The following is a 13,424-nucleotide window of genomic DNA, read 5'->3' on the forward strand; positions in this document are numbered from 1 at the left end:
TTATTGAAATTATGTTATCATTTGAGAAGGAATGGGGATTTTGATATGGTAGATACCTGTCCTTCTGTTTCATAGTTGGTATACTTAAATCCATTTTCATCCAAAAATATTCTGATCTGTCAATATAACGCTATCATATTGATCCATTTGGTTTTTGAGACTGTCATGGGAAATACCCTTGTTAAAGATTAATGATCAGAGCAACTGACACAAAAGATGCTGTTTCATTTAATATTTATTTATTACCCCACAGAATTTAAACAAATCAATCTGGAAATACCACCAATATACAGGGCAGAAAATATTTACAAGATGGAGACACAACATCCCATAATAAATTTAAATGTACAGATTTTTTTCCACTCTGTTCCCATGGTTTCATTATTAAAAAAGGATAGTTAAGAGAAATTGCCCTTTAAAAATAAAATTGTCATCAACTTAATGTTCAGTCCACATCTCCAGTGTCAATGGAACTTGCAAATTATTAAATTATGGTTATCTTAGATATATAGAACATAGTCAATTTTAAATACGTTAATTATAATTCTAAATAAATATCTGGGAAGAAAGCTGCTTTGAGTGCGCAGCTCCACAGACCTGTGTTTAAAAATGGAAAAACATTTTGTTTCTTGCTCCTTGGATGGAGACCTGAAAGCTCGAATCTGGATGAAATTCATGAAACATCCATTTAGAACTGGGAATCAACAGAGCCTACACAATGGATTCTGCTCATTAATTAAATTGGTCTTTTTAAAGGAAAAAAAAATTAAAATTAAGGTTCCTAAACCTGAACCCCACGAATGGACTGTTTCTCTGCAATTCCATGTAAAATTAAAACAGAAGGGGAGGGGGGGAAATCACAGAACACAAAGTGTTTTTTTTCCAAATTGGAGAATTATCTTCACTTCTCTGGAAAACTGAGAAGCTTTCCTCCCCTTTGGTGCCGGAAGAGGTTTTATACAGTCTTTCCTGAACCAGAGCAAACTTATTTATTTTTTTATGAAATGAAACCTCTATTGCTTTTTTTTCTCTTTCTTTCTACCATTTTGTGAACAGTCATATAAAACCAGTCGCACAAATGCACAGCAGCAGCCTTTATGTTTCTTTTTCACAGGGAGATTAGTCAACTGAATCTCTGGGATTGAACAAACTTTGGAATAAAGTGCTCAATGAAGTGGGCGGGGGGGGGGGCCTTAACTGAGGATTCTTTATATCAGAATATAGTTAATAAAGCAAAAGCAGCAGCAAAGGATCCAGCTGGTTCAGGAGATCAGGAGAGGGAAGAGGGAGAAAGGAGGGGGAACTAGAGAGCGCGCTGGATCTTGAGTCTACACAAAGACTGATGAGGGAAAGGTGGTGTGTGATAGGCAACAGGGAAACAAAGCACATTTAGTGTTCACCTGTTTCTCACCCCCAAGTCTGGAGTTTCCGTTATCAGTTTAGTGTGATGTAAGACAGTGGAGGACAACCAGCCCACTCTCCCATACTCGGGCCAAATTCCTTCTCCAAGGAAAAGCAGGTACCAATCCAGTTGCATTTCAAACCTGATCTTCTGATGTCCTTTCCCCATTCCCGAGATTATCCTTTGCAGCGCTTTTTGCGAGTTAAAAAGTATTTCTGATCGGGAACCCTGCATGCCCCTGTATAATAAAGAGCGTGGCGCTTGTGGAGACCAAAACCTTTACTGGGAGGTGCCCCAGAATTCCCCCCCAAAATCTGACACAATTTTGAAAGTCTTAACCAAGATGGGCAGTAATCTCAAGCAACCTCTGACATGAGGTTTCAGCAGATCAGGAGCAGGGTAGTATTAGGACCCCGCCGCCCCCCCCAAAAAAGGTTGCTGAGGCCTGCAGTACAGGAATGAAGCTAAGGCAGGGGTCTTCAAGCTTGGCCCTTTTATGACTTGTGGACTTCAACTCCCAGAATTCCTCAGCCAGGCATGCCTGGCCAGGCATGCTGGCTGAGGAATTCTGGGCGTTGCAAGTCCACAAGTCATAAAAGGGCCAAGCTTGAAGACCCCTGAGCTAAGCATTCAAAAAGTGCTTGGGGTCTGCCCATCAGCAACCAGGATCTGAGACCATGTCTTCTGCTTCCCCCCACCATTTCTCCAATTGCAATTTAAGAGGCAGGCAATGCAAGATGGAAGGCGAAGCTGTTTTTCTACCACCCATCAATTCCAACGTGTCTCTCTGTCTCTCTCTCTCTCTGTGTGGGGGGGCACCAATTCAGAAGGGTTCAGACTAATTAACTTGGATTTAAATGCTTGGAAGGAAAAAAAATGTTTTCCTAAGTAGAAGTGGGTTGTTTCTGGAAATTCTCCAAGGCTTTTCTTTTGCTTATGCCTCTCAATTCTTTTTTTTTTTCCCCTGTGGGGACTGCATTATCACCAAATCAAATCTACCCTGAAAGAATCAGTAAGATTCTCTACAATTAGTCTATCTTCAAAATGGGAAATCATGAGGGTTATTACTAGTGTTGGTAAGGAAATAAATCTATGGGAAAATAAGAATGCTCTACATTAACTCCGCAAAAATAGTTTCCTGCATTTACAGCAAACATGCAGAAATGTTTGATTCCAACTTTTTGACTCTGGGAATTGGGAATCAGCCCAACCTATAACCACACTTAAGTATAATTTATGTGGAAGGTATTCATTTCCCCACTGGCCTGCTTAAGTCAAGCGATAACAGATGCAACTGGGAGGATTCAAAGCATGGCTGAAAAGAGGGAGGTAACATATATTTTAGATTAAACAGAATGCTTGTGTTTCTTGTGCTTAACAGGTTATAGGAAACAAATACAGCACGCTCGTTAATGGGGGATTTTTTTATAAATTAATAAAAGCAAAGAGATGTTTGTGGACCAGAGATAACTATATGTACTTGCATTGAAGAATCTAGGGTTTTCCAAGTAGGCAAAGTATCTTACAACTGAGGAAACAGAATACTCTCAGATGAAAGGGCTCGTGAGAAACTGAGGCAGGCAGTGCCCAGGGCCAGCATGAATGAAAAATTGTGCGTCAACCAAGGCACTATCTGACCCTGCCATGTTAGGCAAGATGAACTGAAATGGCACATTTCAAAGTTCCTCCCTCCCAAAAATCTTTAAATATTTCCCAACAATTTCATACAAATAGAAGAGGCCTCTTCAATTGCCACTCCTTTTATTTGTTGCTAGGGAATTCTTGTAGGATCTCTCCCTTCTTGGCCTGGTGCTCTTTGTGTGGTGCTAATAAGATCTAACGGAGCAGCATCTCTTAACAGCAGCAGTGACAACCCATTCCCCTTAGTTGTGTATTTTACTACAGGGATAAACCAGAACCATATCCCTAATTCAGAGGTGTTGTGTTGGGATCGACATCGCATCTACTTTCTGCTCAAACACGATTCTGACACGGTAGACTCCGTGAGACCTCATGAGATTGTCAACGTGCCAAATGCGGTATCACGAAACTACCACCCACGACAGCTGAAACTGCTACAACTGCTGCCACAAGTAGGAAACACAAACGAACACACAAACAGGGAAAGGGAAAAAGAAATTAGGGGGAAAAAATGGGATAGGCCTGCTACAGGTCAGAAGAACAGAAGAAATAGTGCAACCAATGGCCACGAGTATAGCACATGGAGAAGCGGGACTGGCAGGAAGACTGCTTTTTAGTTTTAACAGAAAATTCAATTTATGGCTGAAGAATTGCACCCAGCTATCCGGGTTCTGCCACCTGCCAGAACTGAGATGAGTTGGTGATTTATACTTTTTTTTAAAAACAAAACAAAACAAAACAGAATCACGCACTGGGCCCCTGTATATCGGTGCATCCTTAGATGTAGAAAATTCTTTGGGAAATGGATTTCACTGTTTGCATCTTCATGTGTGCCAACTGATCGATTATCTTGCTGGTTATTCATTACGAGAAATGTTTATAGACCATTAACACAAAGAAACCAATGATGGGAATATGGGGGCAGGGGTAGAGAAAGGGGACAATTGCACTTTGTCCTTTGAAAGAAAGGCATCTTCCACTTTGAGGCCTCTTCTTCGCTCTTTATCTTCTAAGTGGCCCATTGGCATAGTAGAAATGCAGTCTCTTAAAAGTTTTCCAGTGGTGCCAGATCCCTTCAATTGTGTTTAATTCAAACTTGTTCCAGGTGCTTTTTTTTTTCTTTTTCAAATCCAACCAGTCAGCCCATAAGGCTATTTCTGAGGCTTTCAAAGTGCAAAAGAGTCCAAGGCAAAATCCTCACCTTGAATCACCCATTAAGGCATGTTTGATTCCAGTCTCAGCCATTGCAATCCCTGGCGGGTGTAGTGTACTAGTTCGATCATACTGCTGTTCAACGAGAGAAAGCAGGCAGCAGCACTAAGCTTGGAAAAAAATTCTGAAAGACAAAAGGAAAAGAAAAAAAAAGAAAAGCATCATGTCTGATTCTTCAATTAAACATGGTTCTTAAACCTGTAGAACACATTTTCTCAACCGTGGCAACTTTAAAATACGTGGATTTCAACTCCCAGAATTCCCCAGCCAGATGTATTATATAAGGTAATAATAACGTTGGAAGGGACCTTGGAGGTCATCTAGTCATCCAACCCCCTGCTCAGGCAGGAAACTATACCAATTCAGACAAAAAACCTTAAGTAGAAGGATTAATCATGAAAAGTGCTTTTGTTTTAACTTAATTGTCAGCTATCTTAGCAAAATTCAAGTTTTTTTCCCCCTTAAGTAATTTTATAAGTCTTATTTTCTTCAAAATTTGGCCTGGGCTACCAATATGGGTTACTTACAGGTACTAATCCTATAAGCAACCACTTTATTTCTATGCAATAATTCTCCTTTCCAAGAATTAGGGTTATCCATGTATTTCAGACTACACGCCATCAATACAGCAACAATGGTAGCAATCATCTGGTCCTAGCATTGTGTTTTGGTCTGGGCCTTGCCAGCATACTTCAAATGAAGAATTTGTACCGAGCACTGATAATATTACCCAGTTAGGAGCATCCACAAGACAACAAGCAAACTTGGAGAGAGCACCAAGGATACTTCATTTCAACCCTGAGCTATAAATATTCTCCTTTATTGGTAATTGTACTGAGCTGATAAATATCTGATTTACAGGAACCAATCAACTTCATACTTGTTTTATCCTGGCTAGGAGTAGGTCCTGAGGGTGCAAGCAGAGTCTCTTGTCAGCAAGAAAAGCCAAGAATTACTTAGAGGTGCTGGTAACCTTGGGACTCTCCAAAATGAACGTGCGAAACCCTGCACACAATCGTCCTCAAGGGGAATAGGACTTTAGGACACTGAATTTGCAAGTCAGTAAGAAACAAACAAACTCTTACTCTTATTTTTCCTAGCCAAAAGATCAGCTTGTTCCCAGAAGTCGTAGGCGTACAGAATATAAGACGTGATGTTAACGAAGGAGGACGTGATGGTCGGGATATAATGGGGGACGCTGACTGAGGAGCCGAGGCTGCTACTTCCACAGCTGCTGGCGCTGGAACCCGTCTGTGAGCTGACTGAGCCAGCCGGAGAAGGCATTGGGGAAAGCGGAGAAGGAGTGCCAGTGCTCCTGAAGGATGAAACACAAGAGTGTTTAGTCTCATAGTCAAAAAATACCACAAAGTAGAACCAGACATCAAGAAGGAATGAAGTCTTAGGAGGGGCATGAAGAAATTTAGGGGGGAAATAGCTAAAAGGATTTCTAACATTTAGTCCAACAAACGGCTAAAAGAGGACCGAACATCCCTGGTGGCCAATGCACGCTGAGCAAGGAGGAAAGGAAAATCAGCAGGAGATTATTATTTTTTTGGGGGGGGGGGAGAAATACAAATAGTCCTCAATTTATCCTTCAGTGACCAGTCAAAGTTGCAATGGCACTGGAAAAAGCGCTCACACTGATGACTGTCACAGTGTCCTTGTAGTCGTATGATCAAAATTTGGGTGCCTGGCAACGGGTATGTATTTATGATGATTGCAACCAGCCAGCTTCCAATGAAGAAAGTCAATGGTGGAAGCAGAATTCACTTAAAGATTGCATGATTCGTTTCAAAACTGCAGTGATTCACTTAATAACCATTGCATAAAAGGTTATAAGAGCAGGCACGACATACTTAACTGCCATATTTATCAACAGTACTACCTGTAATTTCCCAAAATCTCCTGCTCCACTTTCTTTCCTTCCTTGGTTGATGAAAATTGCTCAGCATGCATTGCTCACCAACAGGAATTCGGGTGCTAATTCTGGTTTCAAGTTGAAGACCGTCTGGATACTCAACTCTGAACAAGTGCATTTCACACATCAACAGCCTGTTCAATCACCAGGATTTGTTTAAGGCCTATAGATTTAAAAGCCGCTTGGACAATTTTTCCCCAACCTGGTGCCCTTTCATCCCGTTAGACTTCCAAGTCAGCATGAATTCTTGATTTTTAAAATTATGATCAGGGCCTTGACATTTCAAAGTGTGATATATTCTGCTTTTGGAAAAATGTTAATGTATTCTGTTCTGACCAGGACAGGAAAAGGAAAAGGAAAAGGAAAAGGAAAGAAAAGGAAGAAAGAGAATAGAACTTGCTGTATTCTAAACTATGGATCTTGTGAATTTTATAGCTGAAGGAGGATTTGAACTTGGATCTCCACAGTCCCTATCTACCCCATGAGAAATAGTTTCCCTTGAGCAGAATGCCAGGCAATCCTCTACATCAGAGGTCCCCAATCTTTTGAGCACCAGGGACCGGTGTGTGTTTTTTCTGTGGACTGGAGGGGGCGTGGTTTCATGTACTGCCCCACTCAGGGGCAGGGCAACGGTAGCACCAGCAGGACAACGCTCGGAGCGACGCTAGCGCCAGTGGGACGCTCAGGGGCGGGGGCAGCACTAGTGCCGGCAGGATGCTTGCCGCTAGTGCAAGTGTGTGGGGTGTGAGTGCATGCACATGTGCACGTGCACTGGCCATCTCGTCACGCAGCCCGGTGGCCAAGCAGCTGCAGCCCATTAGTGGGCCGCGGCCCACAGGTTGCGGACCCTTGCTCTACATGTCTACACAGAAGCTATCCCTCCTTATGCCACAGCAAGAGGCCATCAAATCCAAAGTGACAAGTGATGAGCCTGAGAAATAAACTAGCAACAATTTATATTCTGAGAGATCCTCAAACTGATTTCCAGCCAATTCATACTTTTGGTCTTTTTGGTCTCTTTGTAGCCTATGTACAAATTTTACAATTAACCAGAAATTTAATTTTTGTAACAAGAATAAGTTTGTGATATTACCTTGCAACACATGGAGAAGGTGCTTGGGCAATTCTAGAGGAACTCTGTAATAAGCAAGGAAATTCTGTTTAGATCATAAATAACTTCAACTCATGTTTTATTTACACAGAAGGGAAACACTTATTTTTCATGAACATTTATTTATTTCATCAATCAATAAATCAATCGATCAAATTTATTGCCCACTCATCTTACCACAGGGTAACTCTGGCTTACAATATTAAAAAAAAAATTCACTATATAATACAAGTAGTCCTCAACTTACAACCACAATTGAGCCCAAAATTTATGCTGCTAAGTGAAAAAATTTCCTTAAGTGAGTTTTGTCCCATTTTACGACTTTTCTTGCCACATTTGTTAAGTGAATCACTGCAGTTGTTAAATTAGTAACACATTTGTTAAGTGAATCTGGCTTCCCCATTGACTTTGGGGAATGGGGTCGCAAAAGGTGATTACATGACCCCGGGACACTGCGGCCGTCATAAATAGCAGTCAGTTGTCAAGCATCCGAATGTAAATCATGTGACCTTGGAGATGCTGCAACAGTTATAAGTGTGAAAAACTGTCATGAGTCACTTTTTTCAGTGCTATTGTAAACTTTGAACAGTCACTAACTGTTGTAAGCTGAAGACCACCTGTACTAAAAAACTTTAAACATACTTGTAGCTCCCATGTTACACTGTTCAGATATTTATCATTCACTTGGGGAAACCAATGACCCACTGACATAATATTGTTGGATCTACCCTCCCCCTTCCACTCTCAGCTGAAACTTTTCATTCTCTACCTTGAAATGTTCATTAAGAGTCCGGGAATACTTTATTGCTGTGTCCTTCTTGTAGCGAAACATTGCCATGTACAGAATGGCTTGGCAGCGCATGCTGTAAAAACACAAATGAACATGGAACACATGCAGCTGTTTACTTTCAACTACTTTGTTCCACGTAGTTGAAGATTCTTCACACATTGCAGCAAAGCAAAACAGAAAGTTAGGCATTTTGAATATGTTTTCTTTTAAAAACTCAGAATGTGTTCTGTACCAGCCTGCTACCGGCCCTGCAGAAAAAGCAGGGACAACCCCTTTTACAAGAAGGCAAGAGGCTGGAATTACGCCTGCCAAATTTATTGTTACAAAAACAAATAGAACAAGACACAAACGAAGAAACAGGAGCTTTTCTAGCGGTTGCCTTCAGCAAACCAGCCCTCCCACGCATTCCCCCTTTTATACAGTTCAGGGCGTGGCTTCTCTCTGCCTCCTTCCGAGGAACCCCATTGCCTTCCTCTGTTTACTCCTGATTGACTGCCTCCTGCGTCGGGCATCCTTGAACAGGGCCAGCTGTGGGTCATCTTCATCCACACTGTCAGGCTCACACAGCTGGGTCTGCGTCGTGACCAGGTGAGAGGGGCCTGGCTGGGGGCTCTCATCAAGCTGTCCAATCCCCTCAGCAAGCTCTTCAACACCCCCCTCCTCCTCCTCTGAGTCGTCCGACCCAACTGCCGAACCCACAGGCTGACCCTGAATCACAACAGAATGCTTGGAAACAGCACACAGAGCCACTCACCAAAACACAATGAAGATTTTTTCTTGCGTGGTTGTTGAAGAGTCCGCAAAGGATTTTAATGTCATTATGAATCTATGGGAAGACAAATTAGACTTATTTTAGTTCCATCAGCATATAAAAACATGATATTGTGATGCAATGAACTAGCAGTCAAACAGAAGGTTAGTTTTACAGAACTGGGCAGATACGGGGGTGGGGAGAAAAAAATCCCCATAGATAAACAGTGAAGTTTTTTCGGGATCTCCTTCCTAAATTTCATTACCTCTCATTTCATTTCTAATATCCTCTCCTTCAAATCCCTTCCCCAGTTTTGGCCAAACTCAAAACATAAAAAAGTTAATGGAGAAATAAATAAATAGGCAGATAGGCGTAAAATAAAAAGACAGAACAAGCCATGACTTGATTATGAATGCCAGGCTTATTAATGCATCAGAGAAGAACTTGGGGGAGGAGGAGTCTGTAACCTTACTGTTATATTACTTGACAGCAGCAAGAAGGCTTTATGCCAATGTTTCTCACCCTGGGCCATTTTAAGCTGGGTGGACTTCAACTCCCAGAATTTTCCAGCTAGCTGGCTGGGGAATTCTGGGAGTTGAAATCCACCCAGCTTAAAATGGCCTAGGGTGAGAAACATTGCTTTATGCACAAAAACGGAAAAATGCTTTAATTCCCACAATGGATGAATGGCTGGAAAAACAAATGAAACTAACAGAGGTAGCTAAATTAACTGCTTTAATCAAAGAAAAAAAACTAAATTTGTTTCTACTTGGGAACCGTTTCCAGATTTTGTGCTTGAAGGGGGGGGGGAGAGAGAGAGGAATTAAATGGTGACTTTGGGTTTTGCTGATTAGGCAAACTTGTTATTACAGTAATGGCTAGTATGTGTTAAATATGCAAAAAGTAAAAAGTTGAGGCTGTCGTGTTATTATGTTATTCTACTGCGCTAAAGAGATTTGAAGTCAATGTTTTTCTCTTTTTTTCCGTTTCCCCTACACCTCTTTCTTTCTACTTTCCCCTCCCCATTTCCCACTATTTTCATTTTCATTTGTATTTTATACTTTGATAAGTTGAATGAAAAAAAAATTATCAACTGCATTAGAGAAGAAGACTTCCACAAGCCAGATGTCTAAGTGAAAGCACATGGATCCTTTAATGAGGCTGCAGAGAATGAAAATAATTGTATGTAGGAGGACTCTCAGTGCTCAAGAATCTCCAATGCAGATGCAGATGCTGGAATGAAGCCATTATTCTGATAACAGAGCCTAAAGCAGCTGTTGTGGTTGATAGGAAAATGTAAACATGCATCCTCCAGTTCAAATTAATAGAAATGATTGATTCTGAGGATTCACACACACACACACACACACACACAAACATGCACATATATATATCACATAACACTTAAACAACACAATGTACTGTATTTAATAGTAGGATGTCTTATTCGTGTTCCCTTTATTTTTTTGAGCAGTGTGTGTGTGTGTGTGTGTGTGTGTGTATAGGGAAAAATATAGGAAGAAAGAGATATTTAATTTTTTTTAATGGAGGTTTTGTCCAACAACTAAGCAATAACATTGCTGATAATTGCCCTTTTTATTTAAACAAAACAAAGCAAAAGGAATACAGCAAAGTTACACTTGCGTGTGTTAACAAAAGGAACAATGAATGGGGGAAATTTAACAAGAATTAAAATATGAGAGAAAGGGGGAGAGAAAGAAACTATTAGGTTTCTCAATTACTCCTTTTTATACATTTGCTATTTTGCATTATTTAGGCTCCCTTAGAAGCCTAACAACTGTAAATGATATTTGCTTCCAACTACTTGTAAATATGTGATTTTATTCCAGCCTTCACTAAGTAGTTCTTGACCTCAGTAGATTTTTTGCAGACCTCCTGAACTAGAAAAGCTACATTTGAATCTTATTTGAAGTAGGCTTAGAGCTGTATTTCTTTCCTTAGCTTCCTTGGAACAGAAAGGAAAAACATCACGAAAATGAGAAGGCCATGAAAATAAGAGGAAAAAAATATCTAGAAGAGGAATGGTTTTGGATCTAGATATGAGTAAAAATAGGGAAGGTCTGGTAACGAGATTCATAGGATAGGCAGAGAACAAAAAAGCTACAGGGCGGAACAGTGAACTCAAGAGCCTTGGTGGAGCAGTGGGCTAATGCCTCCTTAAGTAACACCAACTGCCTGCAATTAGTGCAGGTTCGAGTCCCACCAGGCTCAAGGTTGACTCAGCCTTCCATCCTTCCGAGGTAGGTAAAATGAGGACCCAGATTGTTGGGGGCAATTAAGCTGACTTTGTAATAATGCCGCTTGGGGGGGGGGGCGAAAGCCCTAATAAGCAGGCATATACATAGAATGAAGGCTATTGCTAAGCACATTGATTTGTGCTTTAGATTGTAAGCCGCCCTGAGCCTTCGGAGAAGGGCGGGATATAAATGGGATTTTTTTTTAAAAAAAGTGTGGAAACTTCTGAATATCAAAGGAAGAATGTGAAGCCAGCAGGTATAAGCGAAACGGTTGTCTACTTACTTAATGAGGTCTATGGTTTCTGCAAACATGGTATAGGCTGGCTTTGGTGAGAGGGGATCCGATTCCATTGCAATGCCACACTCAATAAAGGACAGGGCAGCATCCAAGTATTTGAAGGCCTTTCCAACTTTATCTGTCTATTGGAAACACAATTAGCATTGATTAACCAACAAGCCACCCAGGCGAGGCAGTTTGTTTTCCTGACCTCCTTCCACAGTTTTGTATAGTCAATGGTCATTCTACAGTTGTGGTCAAAGGCATTTGAAAAGCACCAGACAAAAGTGATTTGATTCAAACGTTGTAGTAGATCTTGGTGTCTTAAACCTAAACTATCTAAAGCAATTGGTTTCACCTAGTATATTAAGTAAAAAGGCTAGGAAAAACAGTATTAGGAATCTAGGCACCTAGAGCTGAACTTCAATCTCAATTTGAAGATAATTTCTCTCATATTAGAAGAATGGAATGCTTAAGTGCAACAGCAGACTCGCTAAGAATGAAATGCAGTATCGTTGGGACTTGTAACATATTTTTATTCACTTATAAAATTGTTATCAACTATTCTGGATGAAGCGATATCCCTAAAGTGGATTTATAAAGACCCTTTCATGTATATTGTGAAGCATTCATTTGTTTACCAATCCAAGTGGACATGATGATATTGTCCTTTGAATCTCAGTGAACTCAAGCCAGTAACACTGGAGAAAGTATGGTTTCTTTCCTTAACTTAAATAATGTTTATAGAGATTCTCAATCATCCTGCTTTCCAACTGGATGAAGCTGTCTTCTGAGATTGGAATAGTGCGTTGCCTCCTCTGTCTTTCAACACACTATTCCAATCTCAGAAGACAGCTTCGCAGCTGGAAAATCCTCAGTTTTGTGCTTGGCGTGGGTGTTCTGAGATGGAAACATTTCCAATTTGAACTATTTTGCAAAGCTTTCAACTTGTTCTAGATCACAGAAAAAAACATATGGCAGAGAGATTGAATCTCATTTTCACATCGTAACAGAGCTCTTTGAAGCTGATCCATGGTTACTTCTCAACGTGGGTTTGCTTCACCCAGCATTCCCTCAGGATAACTGTACTATTTGGAACCAACCATACTGACTTGTAACTTTTCTGCAGGCAAACCTACCATTGCATCAGCTTTGTGCTTCAATCTTTTGGCTTCCTTTAAGTGAAATTCTATTGGATGTGGTCTGAAATAAACCACAAGAGAAAAGTGTTTTTCAGAGTAGGCAACCATATCAGATGCAAATTTTATTCCAGAGTTTTGAATGAACAGCCCAAAAGATCTCTTAAAATATTTAGTAAACTTTTCTCAGTGAACTTATGAAATCAGGAAAATAAAAAAAACCAAGATGAAAACCCAAGCTGGTCTAATAGGCTACAAGAGAAATTGAGAACTCAAAAAACAACAACATGTCAACAGACGGAAGGAAAACGAAAATCTTCTTACCGGTGAGGCTTGCTTTGAGGCTTCATTGGCTTGGAGGTACCGTTTGGCAAAGAAGGCACTGGGAAAGGATTCGGGACATCATCTGCAGAGCCCTGGAAAGACGGAGAGGAAGAAGAACAAATATGTGTAACTCAGAAATAGTCACAACAGAACTTCTGCGTTCTTCAACGAGCGTGCATTTTTGTTTGCCGCAGCATTACCAATGGTAATATGTGATGCATGTAACATGTGGTATGACAGGAGCCTTCCAGTAGTTGAGCGGCTGCTACAGAGAAGAAGGGGTCAACCCAGGGGTGTCAAACTCAATTTCATTGAGGGCCGCATCAGCATTGCGGTTGCCCTCAGGGGGCCGGGTGGGTGTGGCCAGGGTGGGTGTGACCTACTGGGTGGGCGTGGCTAGAGTGCGTATGGCCTACTGGGTGGGCATGGCCAGCTCTACATGGTTCGCATCAAGGGTGCCTATGGGGGCCTGGGCAGGAGTGGGACAGATCTGAGGGTCAATGGCGGAAGGAGGGTCTCTGGGCCAGGGCCAAGGCAGTGGGGGCCGTTCCCTCACTGTTGCCAGGTTGGATTCGCGGGCCGCATGAAACCACTTTGCGGG

The 13,424-nt window shown here is 41.3% G+C and overlaps 1 protein-coding gene across 4 annotated transcripts in view; it reads right to left on the reverse strand.

Annotated features, from left to right (window-relative positions):
- Window positions 1–217: 217 nt before the first annotated feature.
- The window catches only part of AFF1 (ALF transcription elongation factor 1), a 161,504-nt gene continuing 148,297 nt past the window's right edge, over window positions 218–13,424 (reverse strand). For all 4 annotated transcript variants that reach the window (XM_083367562.1, XM_083367560.1, XM_083367559.1 and 1 more), the window contains 8 exons: window positions 12,824–12,915; window positions 12,500–12,563; window positions 11,367–11,503; window positions 8,829–8,900; window positions 8,054–8,147; window positions 7,267–7,310; window positions 5,341–5,570; window positions 218–4,379 (listed from right to left, as the gene is read on the reverse strand). In XM_083367562.1, coding sequence (XP_083223688.1) covers window positions 4,258–4,379; window positions 5,341–5,570; window positions 7,267–7,310; window positions 8,054–8,147; window positions 8,829–8,900; window positions 11,367–11,503; window positions 12,500–12,563; window positions 12,824–12,915 — 855 coding nt within the window. In that variant the 3' untranslated portion in view covers window positions 218–4,257. The remainder of the gene's footprint in view (window positions 4,380–5,340; window positions 5,571–7,266; window positions 7,311–8,053; window positions 8,148–8,828; window positions 8,901–11,366; window positions 11,504–12,499; window positions 12,564–12,823; window positions 12,916–13,424) is intronic.

The sequence above is a fragment of the Vipera ursinii genome (assembly GCF_947247035.1).
Source record: "Vipera ursinii genome assembly, chromosome: 7".
NCBI classification, from domain to species: Eukaryota; Metazoa; Chordata; class Lepidosauria; order Squamata; family Viperidae; genus Vipera; species Vipera ursinii.